The 15,228-nt window shown below is 43.7% G+C and overlaps 3 protein-coding genes across 3 annotated transcripts in view; all 3 read left to right on the top strand.

Moving 5' to 3' along the window:
• The window catches only part of LOC5503660 (tripartite motif-containing protein 45), a 78,972-nt gene that overhangs the window by 15,019 nt on the left and 48,725 nt on the right, over positions 1-15,228 (top strand). The gene's annotated exons all lie outside the window — the stretch shown is intronic.
• LOC116615461 (von Willebrand factor D and EGF domain-containing protein) overlaps positions 1-15,228 on the top strand; it is an 81,274-nt gene that overhangs the window by 1,792 nt on the left and 64,254 nt on the right. Inside the window, exon 4 of the mRNA XM_048722051.1 lies at positions 1-90. This exon is cut by the window's left edge and continues 168 nt beyond it. Coding sequence (XP_048578008.1) covers positions 1-90 — 90 coding nt within the window. The remainder of the gene's footprint in view (positions 91-15,228) is intronic.
• On the top strand, positions 5,758-9,712 carry LOC125556752. Its single transcript, XM_048722058.1, has 3 exons — positions 5,758-5,900; positions 6,007-6,069; positions 8,770-9,712. Exons 2-3 carry the CDS (start codon positions 6,066-6,068, stop codon positions 9,168-9,170), a joined length of 405 nt encoding a protein of 134 aa, XP_048578015.1. The 5' UTR covers positions 5,758-5,900; positions 6,007-6,065; the 3' UTR covers positions 9,171-9,712.

The raw sequence follows: 15,228 nt of genomic DNA on the forward strand, positions 1-15,228 counted from the left end.
AAGATCGACGCAAGTCATCAAAAGATGAGGTTTATATCGTACGACTCCGTCTGTATGAGGTGCAGCAAGACAGGCACTTGTGTCCTCAGGGTATGTATACGAACGCCCCCTTCCCCTCCCCCCCTGGGAAATATATCCCGAATATCACCAGCTATAAAAAGTCATCCGAAGGATCTAGGCCTCGATAACTCGACAATCCCGTTAACTTGATTACAATTCTATAGAATGGCACCATCTATAACACGAAAACATTTGTTAACTATTTTCCACCGAGTAAGGGACAGACCCGCCCCCCCCCCCCCCCCCTATCATTTTGATAGATTTACTAATACCAATAGACAGAAGGGATTAACAAACATAAAAAAATGAGCACATCAATCAAGGGAGCACGGCAAAATGTATTCTTATTTAACGAATGCTTTCCGAAGAGAGGGAGATGCACATCGTGCATCCTTCGTCGGCACTTCGTGTCGACACTACGCGTATCCCATATCTCCGGGCCGATGATACGAACAAAGACACAGTTGACAAACATAATCCACTTCATAATCCGAGCCCCACACCCCCAACAGCGCTACTGATAACTCCCCTTACAAAACAAACATACATGACGCGTTGCATAACAAAGGAGTCTGGGTAAACCCCTAGAGTCGAGACTGATAGGCCGAGAGTCGAACAAGATATCTGAAATATGTCAAAAGTAAAACTCTTCAATATTTCAGATATCCTTTAAGTCTCAAGTCTATGACTTTCGACTCTTGGGGTTTACCAAGATTCCATAACAAAGTGGTTTATTTTCGTAATAATCTCAATCGCGCGTTTAATGAAGCACATTCTGCCGTGCTTCCTTGCATCAATCGAGCATATAGCACCTAGCTCGTCCCTAAATACGCCGTCTTGTGTCCCCTTTTCGCCGATATGCCTTAAACTGATTCCCATGAACGTTTCATTGATCAATGGCCACTGTTTTGCGCAAAACGATGCTAAATCGAACGAGTGGTGTCGTCAATGCCAGCCAGATACCAGCCAATTTACATGGAGTCGGCGTAAAGGTAAAATGCAAAGAGCCAGTTTACATGGAACAGGCGTAAAGGTAAAACGCAAACAGTCAGTTTTCATGGAACAGGCGTAAAGGTTAAACATAAACAGTCAGTTCACATGAAACAGGCTTAAAGGTAAATCGCAAACAGTCAGTTTTCATGGAACAGGCGTAAAGGAAAAACGCAAAGAGCCAGTTTACATGGAACAGGCGTAATTGTAAAACGCAAACAGTCAGTTTACATGGAACAGGCGTAATGCTGAAACGCAAACAGTCAGTTTACATGGAACAAGCGTAATTGTGAAACGCCGAGAGTCGAACAAGATATCTGAAATATGTTTCAAAGTAACAATAAAATTCATGAGCGAGGAAAAGTAAAACTCTTCGATATTTTAGATATCTTTCCGACTTTCGGCCTATAAGTCTCGAGTCTCTGACTTTCGACTCTTGGGAAACGCCAAATTTACATGGAACAGGCGTAAATGTAGAACGCAAAGAGCCAGTTTACATGGAACAGGCCTAAATGTAGAACGCAAAGAGCCAGTTTACATGGAACACACGTAAAGGTAAAACGCAAACAGTCAGTTTACATGGAACAGGCGTAAAGGTAAAACGCAAACAGTCATTTTTACATGGAACAGGCGTAAAGGTAAAACGCAAACAGTCAGTTTTCATGGAACAGGCTTTAAGGTAAAACACAAACAGTCAGTTTAAATGGAACAGGCGTTAAGGTAAAACATAAACAGTCAGTTTACATGAAACAGGCTTAAAGGTAAATCGCAAACAGTCAGTTTTCATGGAACAGGCGTAAAGGAAAAACGCAAAGAGCCAGTTTACACTGAACAGGCGTAATTGTAAAACGCAAACAGTCAGTTTACATGGAACAGGCGTAATGCTGAAACGCAAACAGTCAGTTTACATGGAACAAGCGTAATTGTGAAACGCCGAGAGTCGAACAAGATATCTGAAATATGTTTTAAAGTAAAAATAAAATTCATGAGCGAGGAAAAGTAAAACTCCTCGATATTTTAGATATCTTTCCGACTTTCGGCCTATAAGTCTCGGGTCTCTGACTTTCGACTCTTGGGAAACGCCAAATTTACATGGAACAGGCGTAAATGTATAACGCAAAGAGCCAGTTTACATGGAACAGGCCTAAATGTAGAACGCAAAGAGCCAGTTTACATGGAACACACGTAAAGGTAAAACGCAAACAGTCAGTTTACATGGAACAGGCGTAAAGGTAAAACGCAAACAGTCATTTTTACATGGAACAGGCGTAAAGGTAAAACGCAAACAGTCAGTTTTCATGGAACAGGCTTTAAGGTAAAACACAAACAGTCAGTTTACATGGAACAGGCGTAAAGGTAAAACGCAAAGAGCCAGTTTACATGGAACAGGCGTAAAGGTTAAACATAAACAGTCAGTTTACATGAAACAGGCTTAAAGGTATATCGCAAACAGTCAGTTTTCATGGAACAGGCGTAAAGGAAAAACGCAAAGAGCCAGTTTACATGGAACAGGCGTAATTGTAAAACGCAAACAGTCAGTTTACATGGAACAGGCGTAATGCTGAAACGCAAACAGTCAGTTTACATTGAACAAGCGTAATTGTGAAACGCAAACAGTCAGTTTACATGGAACAAGCGTAATGGTGAAAATGATAGAGGAATCTTTTAGCCAGTGATTCATGGTCATCACAAACTTTGAAGTAAATAGTTTGAATAATTTAGAATTCAAAATGCTACAAAATGGAATACGTGATTTTGTGGCGCTATTTACGCACGGCAACACTTTACGGATACATGCATTCGAAGCGAAGAAGTCAAGAACAAAATCGGTGTCCGAAGTTTGAACTTTAGTTTTTACTTTATATTTATATTTGATAATGAAGACACTGGCTATTTCAATGAAGTGGCAATTTTATATTGACTAAATATTACTTAAATATCTTTTTCAGTTAATTTCCCGCCTGTTTTCACCACACTTCCAGTTCAATTCGCATTAGTTGGAGAGATGTTATCGCTTTAGATTGAAGCTCTGGATCCAGATAACCGTCCCGTTACGTACTCCCTTGCCAACACCGACGCGCAGGGCTACGTGTTCACGCCAGATGGACAAGTGAACATCACCATGACAACCTCCGACAGCAAGACGTTCAAATTCGTAGCCACCGATGAGTGCAACGCCAGCGATACAACGACAGTTACTGTAAAGGCGATGGAGTGCCCGTGCCAACACGGGGGAACATGCCATTCCCACCCCTACCACCCACGGGGGTCTGGCCAGTACGAGTGCGCCTGCCCTGCGGGATTCAACGGAAGCCGATGTGAAAGTGACATTGATGATTGCCAATCTAGCTTTTGTGTCAACGGTAAGAAGGTGAAAGCCCGTGGAATGATGGCGAGGTGGTAATCTTGTGAATCATTTGTCACCATTACCCCCATTCTTTATGGTACATTTTAGTTACCATGTTTGTGTGTAGCACGTTTGCACGATATTAAAATATCACGTTTGCATGAGCGATTATATTTGATCTAGCATGTACTTATTAATAATAAAAAAAAACCTTAATCGAGTAATGTTAGTTAAGTAGTAAATGTAATGGTTTATGTAGTGAGAACATTCAAAACTCACTTTTATTCGACTCCGCTTTCTCCAGGGAATGAGACCTATTTGGTCACGCTTTTAGAGTCTCGCTAGAATAGTTCCATTCTTGTGACCAGAACCGTTCACCAGATTGGCAAAATAGCTATTGAATAATTAATGAAGTTTGAAAATGCTATTGCCTTTCATCGGGTTTTACCACTGTATGCATTGTTACGCGACCACCGGAACTTAATCGGCGATTGGCAATTGGCGATTCTCAGCCGTCAATCAAATGGAGCCGGTACCTGAAACGGAAAGCCGCCATAACTGATCGAAATGGTTCGAAGTTACCCACTTGCTCTTCGTTGGAGAGTTATTTACTTGCTCGTTCAGGATGGCTTGAATAACACGAAAATCGCTGATGTATTGAAAGTTAGCAAAACGTTTGTGGAGAAAATAAAGCGCTTATATTTGCACAGTGGCTCGATCGAGTAGCGCAAACGGCGTGGAAAAACAAGAAAGCTAGCCCGAAGGGGGTGGGTACTCCCTCATATTTGTTATACGGGTATGTGCCGCCCTTTAGGGTAGGGTGTTTGGGCTCTTGAGGTCTACGATAGGGTATCTTTTTTTCGCTTTTTGCTTGTTTTCTTGTTAGGTCTCTGGTAGAGTGGATAATGTTGTCAGTATGGATGACCAATACACACATTGCCGCATTAAGCGGAAAAGACTATTTATTTAAACACCATTTGATTGACAGTGAATTTCCGCTTTAATTACGACTTATTGGGTATAATTTTGAGCGGTAGGGTATGTAATTTTAGCCGTAGGTCTTTGGTTGGGTATAAAAATCGAAGATTTTTGTTCTCTGATAGGGTCAGGTTTTGGAGACCTCGGCGGCACTTTCCTACCCAAAAATAAGTGGAGTACCCCCCAAAAAACTCAATTTACTCAGCCATCTTTTCAGTTTACAACTCCGGCGCGAAAAGTGTTTTGACAGCTACAAGCCGAAAAAAAAAAAAAACTGCGTTCCTCCTTCACTATCAAATACTTTTAAGTATTTGATCCCAACACCTTAAAAGGTGTTGGGATCATCCCAAATCTGATTCTCCTCCACCTCAGCGAGCTCAACCTCCGCCACACAACTTCTTTGCTGCAACTCGCTTCCATTTCTACTAAAGAAGGCCTGACTTCGCGTCACGCCGAAAAACGTGCAACCTTTGATTGACGGCTGATAATCGCCAATCGCCGATCGACTTCAGGTGGTCGCGTAGTAATGCTTACAGTGGTAAGAGGGGTATGTGGGAATTTGATGGACAACGTTAAGGTGCTAGGGGTGAAACTTCAATAACCCGAACACCCAGTAACCCGAACACTCAATAACCCGATCACCCAGTAACCCGAATCCTCAATAACCCGAACACCCAGTAACCCGAACCCTCAATAACTCGAACACCCAGTAACCCGAATCCTCAATAACCCGAACACCCAGTAACCCGAACCCTCAATAACTCGAACACCCAGTAACCCGAATCCTCAATAACCCGAACACCAAGTAACCCGAACCCTCAATAACCCGAACACTCAGTAACCCGAACCCTCAATAACCCGAACTCTCAGTAACCCGAACCCTCAATAACCCGAACACCCAGTAACCCGAACCCTTTATAACTCGAACATCCAGTAACCCGAAAACTCAAAAACTCGAACATCCTGTAACCCGAACCCTCAATAACCCGAACCCTCAATAACTCGAACACCCAGTAACCCGAATACCCAGAAACCCGAACCCACGGTAACAAGAACACTCTGTTATTCGAACATCTTCATTCGAACAACACCCCGATGACCCAATGTTTCCACATTTCTTTTGGAGGATCCGTTATCGGGGCTCGACAATTGTTGTTGAAATTTTGATCATTCATTCTCAGGAACATGTATCGATGGAATAAACAACTACACTTGCCGATGTCACGTGGGCTATAAAGGCGCCCTATGTGATGAGAAAGAGCGCATTTGTGGCAAAGACACGTGTTACCCAGTAGTTAAGTGCAGAGAAATCCCGGATAGTGTGTTGTGTCGATCGTGTCCTGACGGTCTTATTGGCGACGGGAAGACGTGTATAGGTACCAAGGCTAAGTTAAACGGCGTATATATAGATATCTGATCCATTTTATTAAGTAATGAATATTTATTACTGCTTAATTACTTTTTTGTACAGCCCCTGTAACAACAACTCGACCACAGAGCACACAAGACCGTGACCACACAAATGGTAATGACCATCCGTTTTCTTGTCCTTCTGTCTGTCTGTCTCGTATATTCGAGGGCGAGTTATCCTTTAGTATCTGCTATAATGTTAGTCCTGATTGATATTTAAGCTCAAGAGAGTACACCATCTGGTCCTACGACACAAACTCCTACCGATACTCTTCCAGGCATGGGTAAGTCTCATTATCATTCATCAATATAGACCAAAATGTCAAAACCAAAAATATCTACAATAAAATTTTAAAAACAAAAAAAGACCCCATATTGTACCGGTACGACAATGGTTTTCACGCTCGCGCTCAAGTTCTTACATAAGTTCAGGGTCTCGAAGCTTCATAAAGCCAGCGTTCTCGTCTGTTCCGCCCAGGCATCTGATAGCTAGGTTATAATAAGTCATTGTAATGTCACGGGGGGTTCGCGACAACGTAGACAAGATAACAGCGTAGATTGGTACTTGCTTAATTTCGTCAGTCCTGGTTCCTCCGGGTCGTCTGCTCTAATTCTACCTATCTCTGCCTCCCTTTTTTATACGTGCACTTCCTATTGAACCGTATAGCTGTGACTATAGCTGACTACTCTATGCTGTGCTTGATATAGCTGTGAATATAGCTGACTATTCTATGCCGTGCTTGTTATAGCTGTGACTATAGCTGACTATTCTATGCTGTGCTTGTTATAGCTGTGACTATAGCTGACTATTCTATGCTGTGCTTGTTATAGCTGTGACTATAGCTGACTATTCTATGCCGTGCTTGTTATAGCTGTGACTATAGCTGACAATTCTATGCCGTGCTTGTTATAGCTGTGACTATAGCTGACTATTCTATGCCGTGCTTGTTATAGCTGTGATTATAGCTGACTATTCTATGCTGTGCTTGTTATAGCTGTGACTATAGCTGACTATTCTATGCTGTGCTTGTTATAGCTGTGACTATAGCTGACTATTATATGCCGTGCTTGTTATAGCTGTGACTTCTAGCTGACTATTCTATTTCGTGCTTGTTATAGCTGTGACTATAGCTGACTATTCTATGCCATGCTTGTTATAGCTGTGACTATAGCTGACTATTCTATGCCGTGCTTGTTATAGCTGCCACTATAGCTGATTATTCTATTCCGTGCTTGTTATAGCTGTGACTATAACTGACTATTCTATGCCGTGCTTGTTATAGCTGTGACTATAGCTGACTATTCTATTTCGTGCTTGTTATAGCTGTGACTATAGCTGACTATTCTATGCCATGCTTGTTATATAGCTGTGACTATAGCTGACTATTCTATGCCGTGCTTGTTATAGCTGTCACTATAGCTGACTATTCTATGCCGTGCTTGTTATATAGCTGTGACTATAGCTGACTATTCTATGCCATGCTTGTTATATAGCTGTGACTATAGCTGACTATTCTATGCCGTGCTTGTTATAGCTGTCACTATAGCTGACTATTCTATGCCGTGCTTGTTATAGCTGTGACTATAGCTGACTATTCTATGCTGTGCTTGTTATAGCTGTGACTATAGCTGACTATTCTATGCTGTGCTTGTTATATAGCTGTGACTATAGCTGACTATTCTATGGCGTGCTTGTTATAGCTGTGACTTCTAGCTGACTATTCTATGCCGTGCTTGTTATAGCTGTGACTATAACTGACTATTCTATGCCGTGCTTGTTATAGCTGTGACTATAGCTGACTATTCTATGCTGTGCTTGTTATAGCTGTGACTATAACTGACTATTCTATGCTGTGTTTGTTATATAGCTGTGACTATAGCTGACTATTCTATGCTGTGCTTGATATAGCTGGGACTATAGCTGACTATTCTATGCCATGCTTGTTATAACTGTGACTATAGCTGACTATTCTATGCCGTGCTTGTTATAGCTGTGACTATAACTGACTATTCTATTTCGTGCTTGTTATAGCTGTGACTATAGCTGACTATTCTATGCTGTGCTTGTTATATAGCTGTGACTATAGCTGACTATTCTATGGCGTGCTTGTTATAGCTGTGACTTCTAGCTGACTATTCTATGCCGTGCTTGTTATAGCTGTGACTATAACTGACTATTCTATGCCGTGCTTGTTATAGCTGTGATTATAACTGACTATTATATGCCGTGCTTGTTATAGCTGTGACTATAGCTGACTATTCTATGCTGTGCTTGTTATAGCTATGACTATAGCTGACTATTCTATGCCGTGCTTGTTATAGCTGTGACTATAGCTGACTATTCTATGCTGTGCTTGTTATAGCTATGACTATAGCTGACTATTCTATGCCGTGCTTGTTATAGCTGTGACTATAACTGACTATTCTATTTCGTGCTTGTTATAGCTGTGACTATAGCTGACTATTCTATGCTGTGCTTGTTATAGCTGTGACTATAGCTGACTATTCTATGCTGTGCTTGTTATAGCTGTGACTATAGCTGACTATTTTATTTCGTGCTTGTTATAGCTGTGACTATAGCTGACTATTACAAAGTAATTTTCTTTGTGCCGGAAAAGGTGAAAGCCGTTCCCTTTGCGGAAAGGACGGGTGTTGGAAATTATAATTTAGGAAGATGAAAGGATCTCTTGATGTAAGCAGATGCTTGGAGTTCTTAAAATGATAATATTGATTAAAGCGACAAAAGACGTTCTTTGAGGTAAAGCAGATGCTTTAAATCCTTAGCATAAATAGTAATTGGCCATTCAGACAATGGTGTCAACGAAGTAAATGGGACATGAGATACCATGTAAAATTTCTATGCCCTTTTGTTGGGAAAGTGCTTACGCGACATTTCTTTGAGCTCTCAATAGAAATTATTATGTCAGTCACTTGACAATAGTTGCGTGAAAGTAACATCGAAACAATTTATTATTTTATTCCAGGTAAAAAGCAAGCCAAGCAGGCCTCAGGCACTGTTACCATAGTAACCATAGTTTCTGCTTGCTCCGCGGGTGGCCTCATAATTATCGGTCTCATCTCCTGGCGCGTGCGCAAATACATGAAAAACAGAAAACGGATTCATTCCACCGAAGGTATCAAGGCTGATGATGCGGATCACTGCTATGACAACCCCATTGAAATGACACCGAGGGCGGCAGACTCGGACCACACTTACGAGGAGGTGGGCCAATCATCTACATACGAGTCCCTGAAGCCTGTCGCGGGCCCCCCACATGATGCTGCCAAACAAAAAGTTTCTGAGCATGCGCAAAGCAACGCATATCAGGAATTTGAGAAGCGCCCTGCGGCGAATTATCAAGATCTGGTCCACTGGAAGTACTGAACACAAAACTGGCATACTGAACACTGAACACAGCTATTCAAACCGCCACACTGAACAAAGCTATAACCAACACAGCATAGAATAGTCAGCTATAGTCACAGCTATAACAAGCACGAAATAGAATAGTCAGCTATAGTCACAGCTATAAAAAGCACAACATAGAATAGTCTTATGGTTCTGACTTGACTTCTGATTTTTCAGATGCATATCGTACGTAGCCATAGTTTTTTTTTTTTTACTAAGAGCTTATCGCAGTCCGTGACAATTTCGGGGCCGAATCCGGCGATCCGCGAATCTATTCACCCCCCCCCCCCCCCCCGATTATGGATTGATAAGGCCGCGTATTTATGGTTAGTTGGTGAGCGTTAAATTTTTAGCAGCCGCCAAGGTCTGTATAAACATTTTAACTTTCTCATTATTCAGCCTTAGGTGAGTGTTGTCCAGTAATGGATTTATTAACCATGAAATAGTGTGAACACGTGTGCGTGTGGATGTAATATTGATTTAGATTAGGGCATTTTTTTAATAAAAGAGAAAAAGGACTTTTAGTACAATCGATGATTTTGACAAAGAGCCTCACACATATTGCCCCCCACCCTCCAACCCCCCTCCTACGCATACAGTGCAAGCCTGGGTTTAGTACAAATTCCATGTGTCAAGAACTTCCCCTGATATCAAGGGTATCCTCCTGTCGCCCCCTACCCCCTCCAGGTTCGTCTTGTCGCTCCTTTCTCTTCTCTCCCGCACCCTACCCCCTCCGACGCCGTGGGTTCGTCTTATCGCCCCTTGCTCTTCCCTCCCGCACCCTACCCACTCCGACGCCGTGGGTTCGTGTTATCGCTCCTTGCTCTTCCCTCCCGCACCCTACCCCCTTCGACGCCGTGGGTTCGTCTTATCGCTCCTTGCTCTTCTCTCCCGCACCCTACCCCTTCCGAAGACGTGGGTTCGTCTTATCGCTCAATGCTCTTCTCTCCCGCACCCTACCCCCTCCGACGCCGTGGGTTCGTATTATCGCTCCTTGCTCTTCCCTCCTGCACCCTACCCCCTCCGACGCCGTGGGTTCGTCTTATCGCTGCTTGCTCTTCACTCCCGCACCCTACCCCCTCCGACGCCGTGGGTTCGTCTTATTGCTCCTTGCTCTTCTCTCCCGCACCCTACCCCCTCCGACGCCGTGGGTTCGTCTTATCGCTCCTTGCTCTTCCCTCCCGCACCCTACCCCCTCCGACGCCGTGGGTTCGTCTTATCGCTCCTTGCTCTTCCCTCCCGCACCCAACCCCCTCCGACGCCGTGGGTTCGTCTTATCGCTCCTTGCTCTTCCCTCCCGCAACCTACCCCCTCCGACGCCGTGGGTTCGTCTTATCGCTCCTTGCTCTTCCCTCCCGCAACCTACCCCCTCCGACGCCGTGGGTTCGTCTTATCGCTCCTTGCTCTTCCCTCCCGCACCCTACCCCTTCCGACGCCGTGGGTTCGTCTTATCGCTCCTTGCTCTTCCCTCCCGCACCCTACCCCTTCCGACGCCGTGGGTTCGTGTTATCGCTCCTTGCTCTTTACTCCCGCACCCTACCCCCTCCGACGCCATGGGTTCGTCTTATCGCTCCTTGCTCTTCCCTCCCGCACCCTACCACCTCCGACACCGTTGGTTCGTCTTATCGCCCCTTGCTCTTCACTCCCGCACCCTACCTCCTCCGACGCCGTGGGTTCGTCTTATCGCCCCTTGCTCTTCCCTCCCGCACCCTACCCCCTCCGACGCCGTGGGTTCGTCTTATCGCTCCTTGCTCTTCACTCCCGCACCCTACTCCTTCCGACGCCGTGTGTTCCTCAAATCGGTGTTCGCTCTTCCCTTCCCGTTCGTGTTATTACTCTTTATTCTTGCATTTTTCTGATGCACCAGATCTTAGATTTGTAATCCTTCGTTGAAATTACCACAACTTTATCGTAACTATGTTAAAAGATATTAAAATAAATCCCCTTTCTCAGTCTGTGCTAACTTCTCTCTCTGCCAAGAGCATTTTTATGAGAAATCGGTCTTTGTAGCGTGAAGATATTGGTCTGTTTTCTTTTTTTTTCCGGAATTTCAAAATAGAACTCCTAAAAAACATTTGAATCGGTGTGGATGTGAATGCTAGCTTAGGCAAATACCTTAAAGAGACTTTATAAAAACTGCTGGAACATTGGTGCTCTATACATTGTAAACATTTTAACAGCTTCTTGTTCTATATTGAGCGAAAAAAAAAAACGCAGAATAAGCAAAGAATCATCAAAAGATGAACAAAATTTTGAGCAGAGTTTTATTAGGGTAATTTACAGAGCAGTGCCAAGCTTATCGCTTGCCTCCCACACGAGGCTTGGCAGCCATCTGCTTGACATTCTTCTGAGCCTTCTGTCGTTGGGCAGCGGGTTGGGCAGTTATTGCTGCAAAGGAGTCAAAAGGTTTATAAATACAACAGGACCCCAAAAGCAAGCATACATACCTAAATCTGTCCCTTTTTTGCGGAATACTAAAGTTTTAGTAGAACTTCAAATAGAGAATGTACGTACGGAGGTGTCTCATCAAAACGTATCCTGCAATCCACAAAAAAATGGAACACTTGGCTGAGTAACACATTCCCTCCTTCTCCCCCATCTAATACTGGTTAAAAGTGTTTCTTTAGCTTTAAATGCCCTTGCAGTCAGATGATCAAGTACATATGCTCCAATATTCAAGAGGGGAGAGGGGTTCCACTTAGTTTGATCTAGATTGTAAAATCATCTTTTCACAGGTGAAAATAGTGCTTGTGTTTGTGTTTGTTTCTCAGAACATCATGTCTTCATCAATAAGTAACCCTCAAACAATGTAGGCAATGATAATTTATCACAGAAACACGACACTGACAAACATATGCACAAGATCGGGTCTAAAGCAGGTGTGCAGTGTAGGGGTATATATGGGGTACACAGCTTTGGGTGTGTACCAAGGGTGCAAAGCTATGGGGTGTATACTGGGTAGACAGATTTGGGTGTGTACCAAGGGTGCAAAGCTATGGGGTGTATATAGGGTAGACAGCTTTGGGTGTGTACCAAGGGTGCAAAGCTATGGGGTGTATACTGGGTAGACAGATTTGGGTGTGTACCAAGGGTGCAAAGTTATGGGGTGTATACTGGGTAAAAAGATTTGGGTGTGTACCAAGGGTGCAAAGTTATTGGGTGTATACAGGGTAGACAGATTTGGGTGTGTACCAAGGGTGCAAAGCTATGGGGTGTATACTGGGTAGACAGATTTGGGTGTGTACCAAGGGTGCAAAGCTATGGGGTGTATACAGGGTACACAGATTTGGGCGTGTACCAAGGGTGCAAAGCTATGGGGTGTATACAGAGTAGACAGATTTGGGTGTGTACCAAGGGTGCAAAGCTATGGGGTGTATACAGAATCAAACTAGAGAATCCTCTTTTTGCTCTCATTAAAGGGCGTCGCATTACGCATGATCCAGGTTATAATCTCAGATCTAAATCTAAATCTTATCAGAGGCATACTAATACGAGTCGTTTCAACGAGTTTGTTACTGTTAAATATGCTAATTACATTTGATTAATTGTACTTTAATTGTATTGCTTACTTGTATCTCTGGCTCACCTGTAATCCAGTCTATACTGCGAAAGGTTGAATTAAACTCATTATTATTATTACACAGATTTGGGTGTGTACCAAGGGTGCAAAGCTATGGGGTGTATACAGGGTAGACAGATTTGGGTGTGTACCAAGGGTGCAAAGCTATGGGGTGTATACAGGGTAGACAGATTTGGGTGTGTACCAAGGGTGCAAAGCTATGTGTGTATACCGGGTAGACAGATTTGGGTGTGTACCAAGGGTGCAAAACTATAGGATGTATACAGGGTACACAGATTTGGGTGTGTACCAAGGGTGCAAAGCTATGGGGTGTATACAGAGTAGACAGATTTGGGTGTGTACCAAGGGTGCAAAGCTATGGGGTGTATACAGAGTAGACAGACTTGGGTGTGTACCAAGGGTGCAAAGCTATGGGGTGTATACAGGGTAGACAGATTTGGGTGTGTACCAAGGGTGCAAAGCTATAGGGTGTATACATGATAGACAGATTTGGGTGTGTACCAAGGGTGCAAAGCTATGGGGTGTATACAGGGTAGACAGATTTTTGTGTGTACCAAGGGTGCAAAGCTATGGGGTGTATACAGAGTAGACAGTTTTGGGTGTGTACCAAGGGTGCAAAGCTATGGGGTGTATACATGATAGACGGATTTGGGTGTGTACCAAGGGTGCAAAACTATGGGGTGTATACAGGGTAGACAGATTTGGGTGTGTAACAAGGGTGCAAAGCTATGTGTTTATACCGGGTAGACAGATTTCGGTGTGTACCAAGGGTGCAAAGTTATGGGGTGTATACTGGGTAGAAAGATTTGGGTGTGTACCAAGGGTGCAAAGTTATGGGGTGTATACAGGGTAGACAGATTTGGGTGTGTACCAAGGGTGCAAAGCTATGGGGTGTATACAGAATCAAACTAGAGAATCCTCTTTTTGCTATCATTAAAGGGCGTCGCATTACGCATGATCCAGGTTATAATCTCATATCTAAATCTAAATCTTATCAGAGGCATACTAATACGAGTCGTTTCAACGAGTTCGTTACTGCTAAATATGCTAATTACATTTTATTAATTGTACTTTAATTGTATTGCTTACTTGTATCTCTGACTCACCTGTAATCCAGTCTATACTGCGAAAGGTTGAATTAAACTCATTATTATTATTACACAGATTTTGGTGTGTACCAAGGGTGCAAAGCTATGGGGTGTATACAGGGTAGACAGATTTGGGTGTGTACCAAGGGTGTAAAGCTATGGGGTGTATACAGGGTAGACAGATTTGGGTGTGTACCAAGGGTGCAAAGCTATAGGGTGTATACAGGGTAGACAGATTTGGGTGTGTACCAAGGGTGCAAAGCTATGGGGTGTATACTGGGTAGACAGATTTCGGTGTGTACCAAGGGTGCAAAGCTATGAGGTGTATACAGGGTAGACAGATTTGGGTGTGTACCAAGGGTGCAAAGCTATGGGGTGTATACAGGGTAGACAGATTTGGGTGTGTACCAAGGGTGCAAAGCTATGGGGTGTATACAGGGTAGACAGATTTGGGTGTGTACCAAGGGTGCAAAGCTATGGGGTGTATAAAGGGTAGACAAATTTGGGTGTGTACCAAGGGTGCAAATCTATGGGGTGTATACAGGGTAGACAGATTTGGGTGTGTACCAAGGGTGCAAAGCTATGGGATGTATACAGGGTATACAGATTTGGGTGTGTACCAAGGGTGCAAAGCTATGTGTGTATACTTGGTAGACAGATTTGGGTGTGTACCAAGGGTGCAAAACTATGGGGTGTATACAGGGTAAACAGATTTGGGTGTGTACCAAGGGTGCAAAGCTATGGGGTGTATACAGAGTAGACAGATTTGGGTGTGTACCAAGGGTGCAAAGCTATGGGGTGTATACATGATAGACAGATTTGGGTGTGTACCAAGGGTGCAAAGCTATGGGGTGTATACAGGGTAGACAGATTTGGGTGTGTACCAAGGTTGCAAAGCAATGGGGTGTATACATGATGGACAGATTTGGGTGTGTACCAAGGGTGCAAAGCTATGGGGTGTATACAGGGTAGACAGATTTGGGTGTGTAACAAGGGTGCAAAGCTATGTGTGTATACCGGGTAGATAGATTTCGGTGTGTACCAAGGGTGCAAACCTATGGGGTGTATACAGGGTACACAGATTTGGGTGTGTACCAAGGGTGCAAAGCTATGGGGTGTATACAGTATAGACAGATTTGGGTGTGTACCAAGTGTGCAAAGCTATGGGGTGTATACTGGGTAGACAGATTTGGGTATGTACCAAGGGTGCAAAGCTATGGGGTGTATACTGGGTTAACAGATTTGGGTGTGTACCAAGGGTGCAAAGCTATGGGGTGTATACAAGGTAGACAAATTTGGGTGTGTACCAAGGGTGCAAAGCTATGGGGTGTATACAGGGTAGACAGATTTGGGTGTGTACCAAGGG

Source organism: Nematostella vectensis, chromosome 14 (genome assembly GCF_932526225.1).
Source record: "Nematostella vectensis chromosome 14, jaNemVect1.1, whole genome shotgun sequence".
NCBI lineage: Eukaryota > Metazoa > Cnidaria > Anthozoa > Actiniaria > Edwardsiidae > Nematostella > Nematostella vectensis.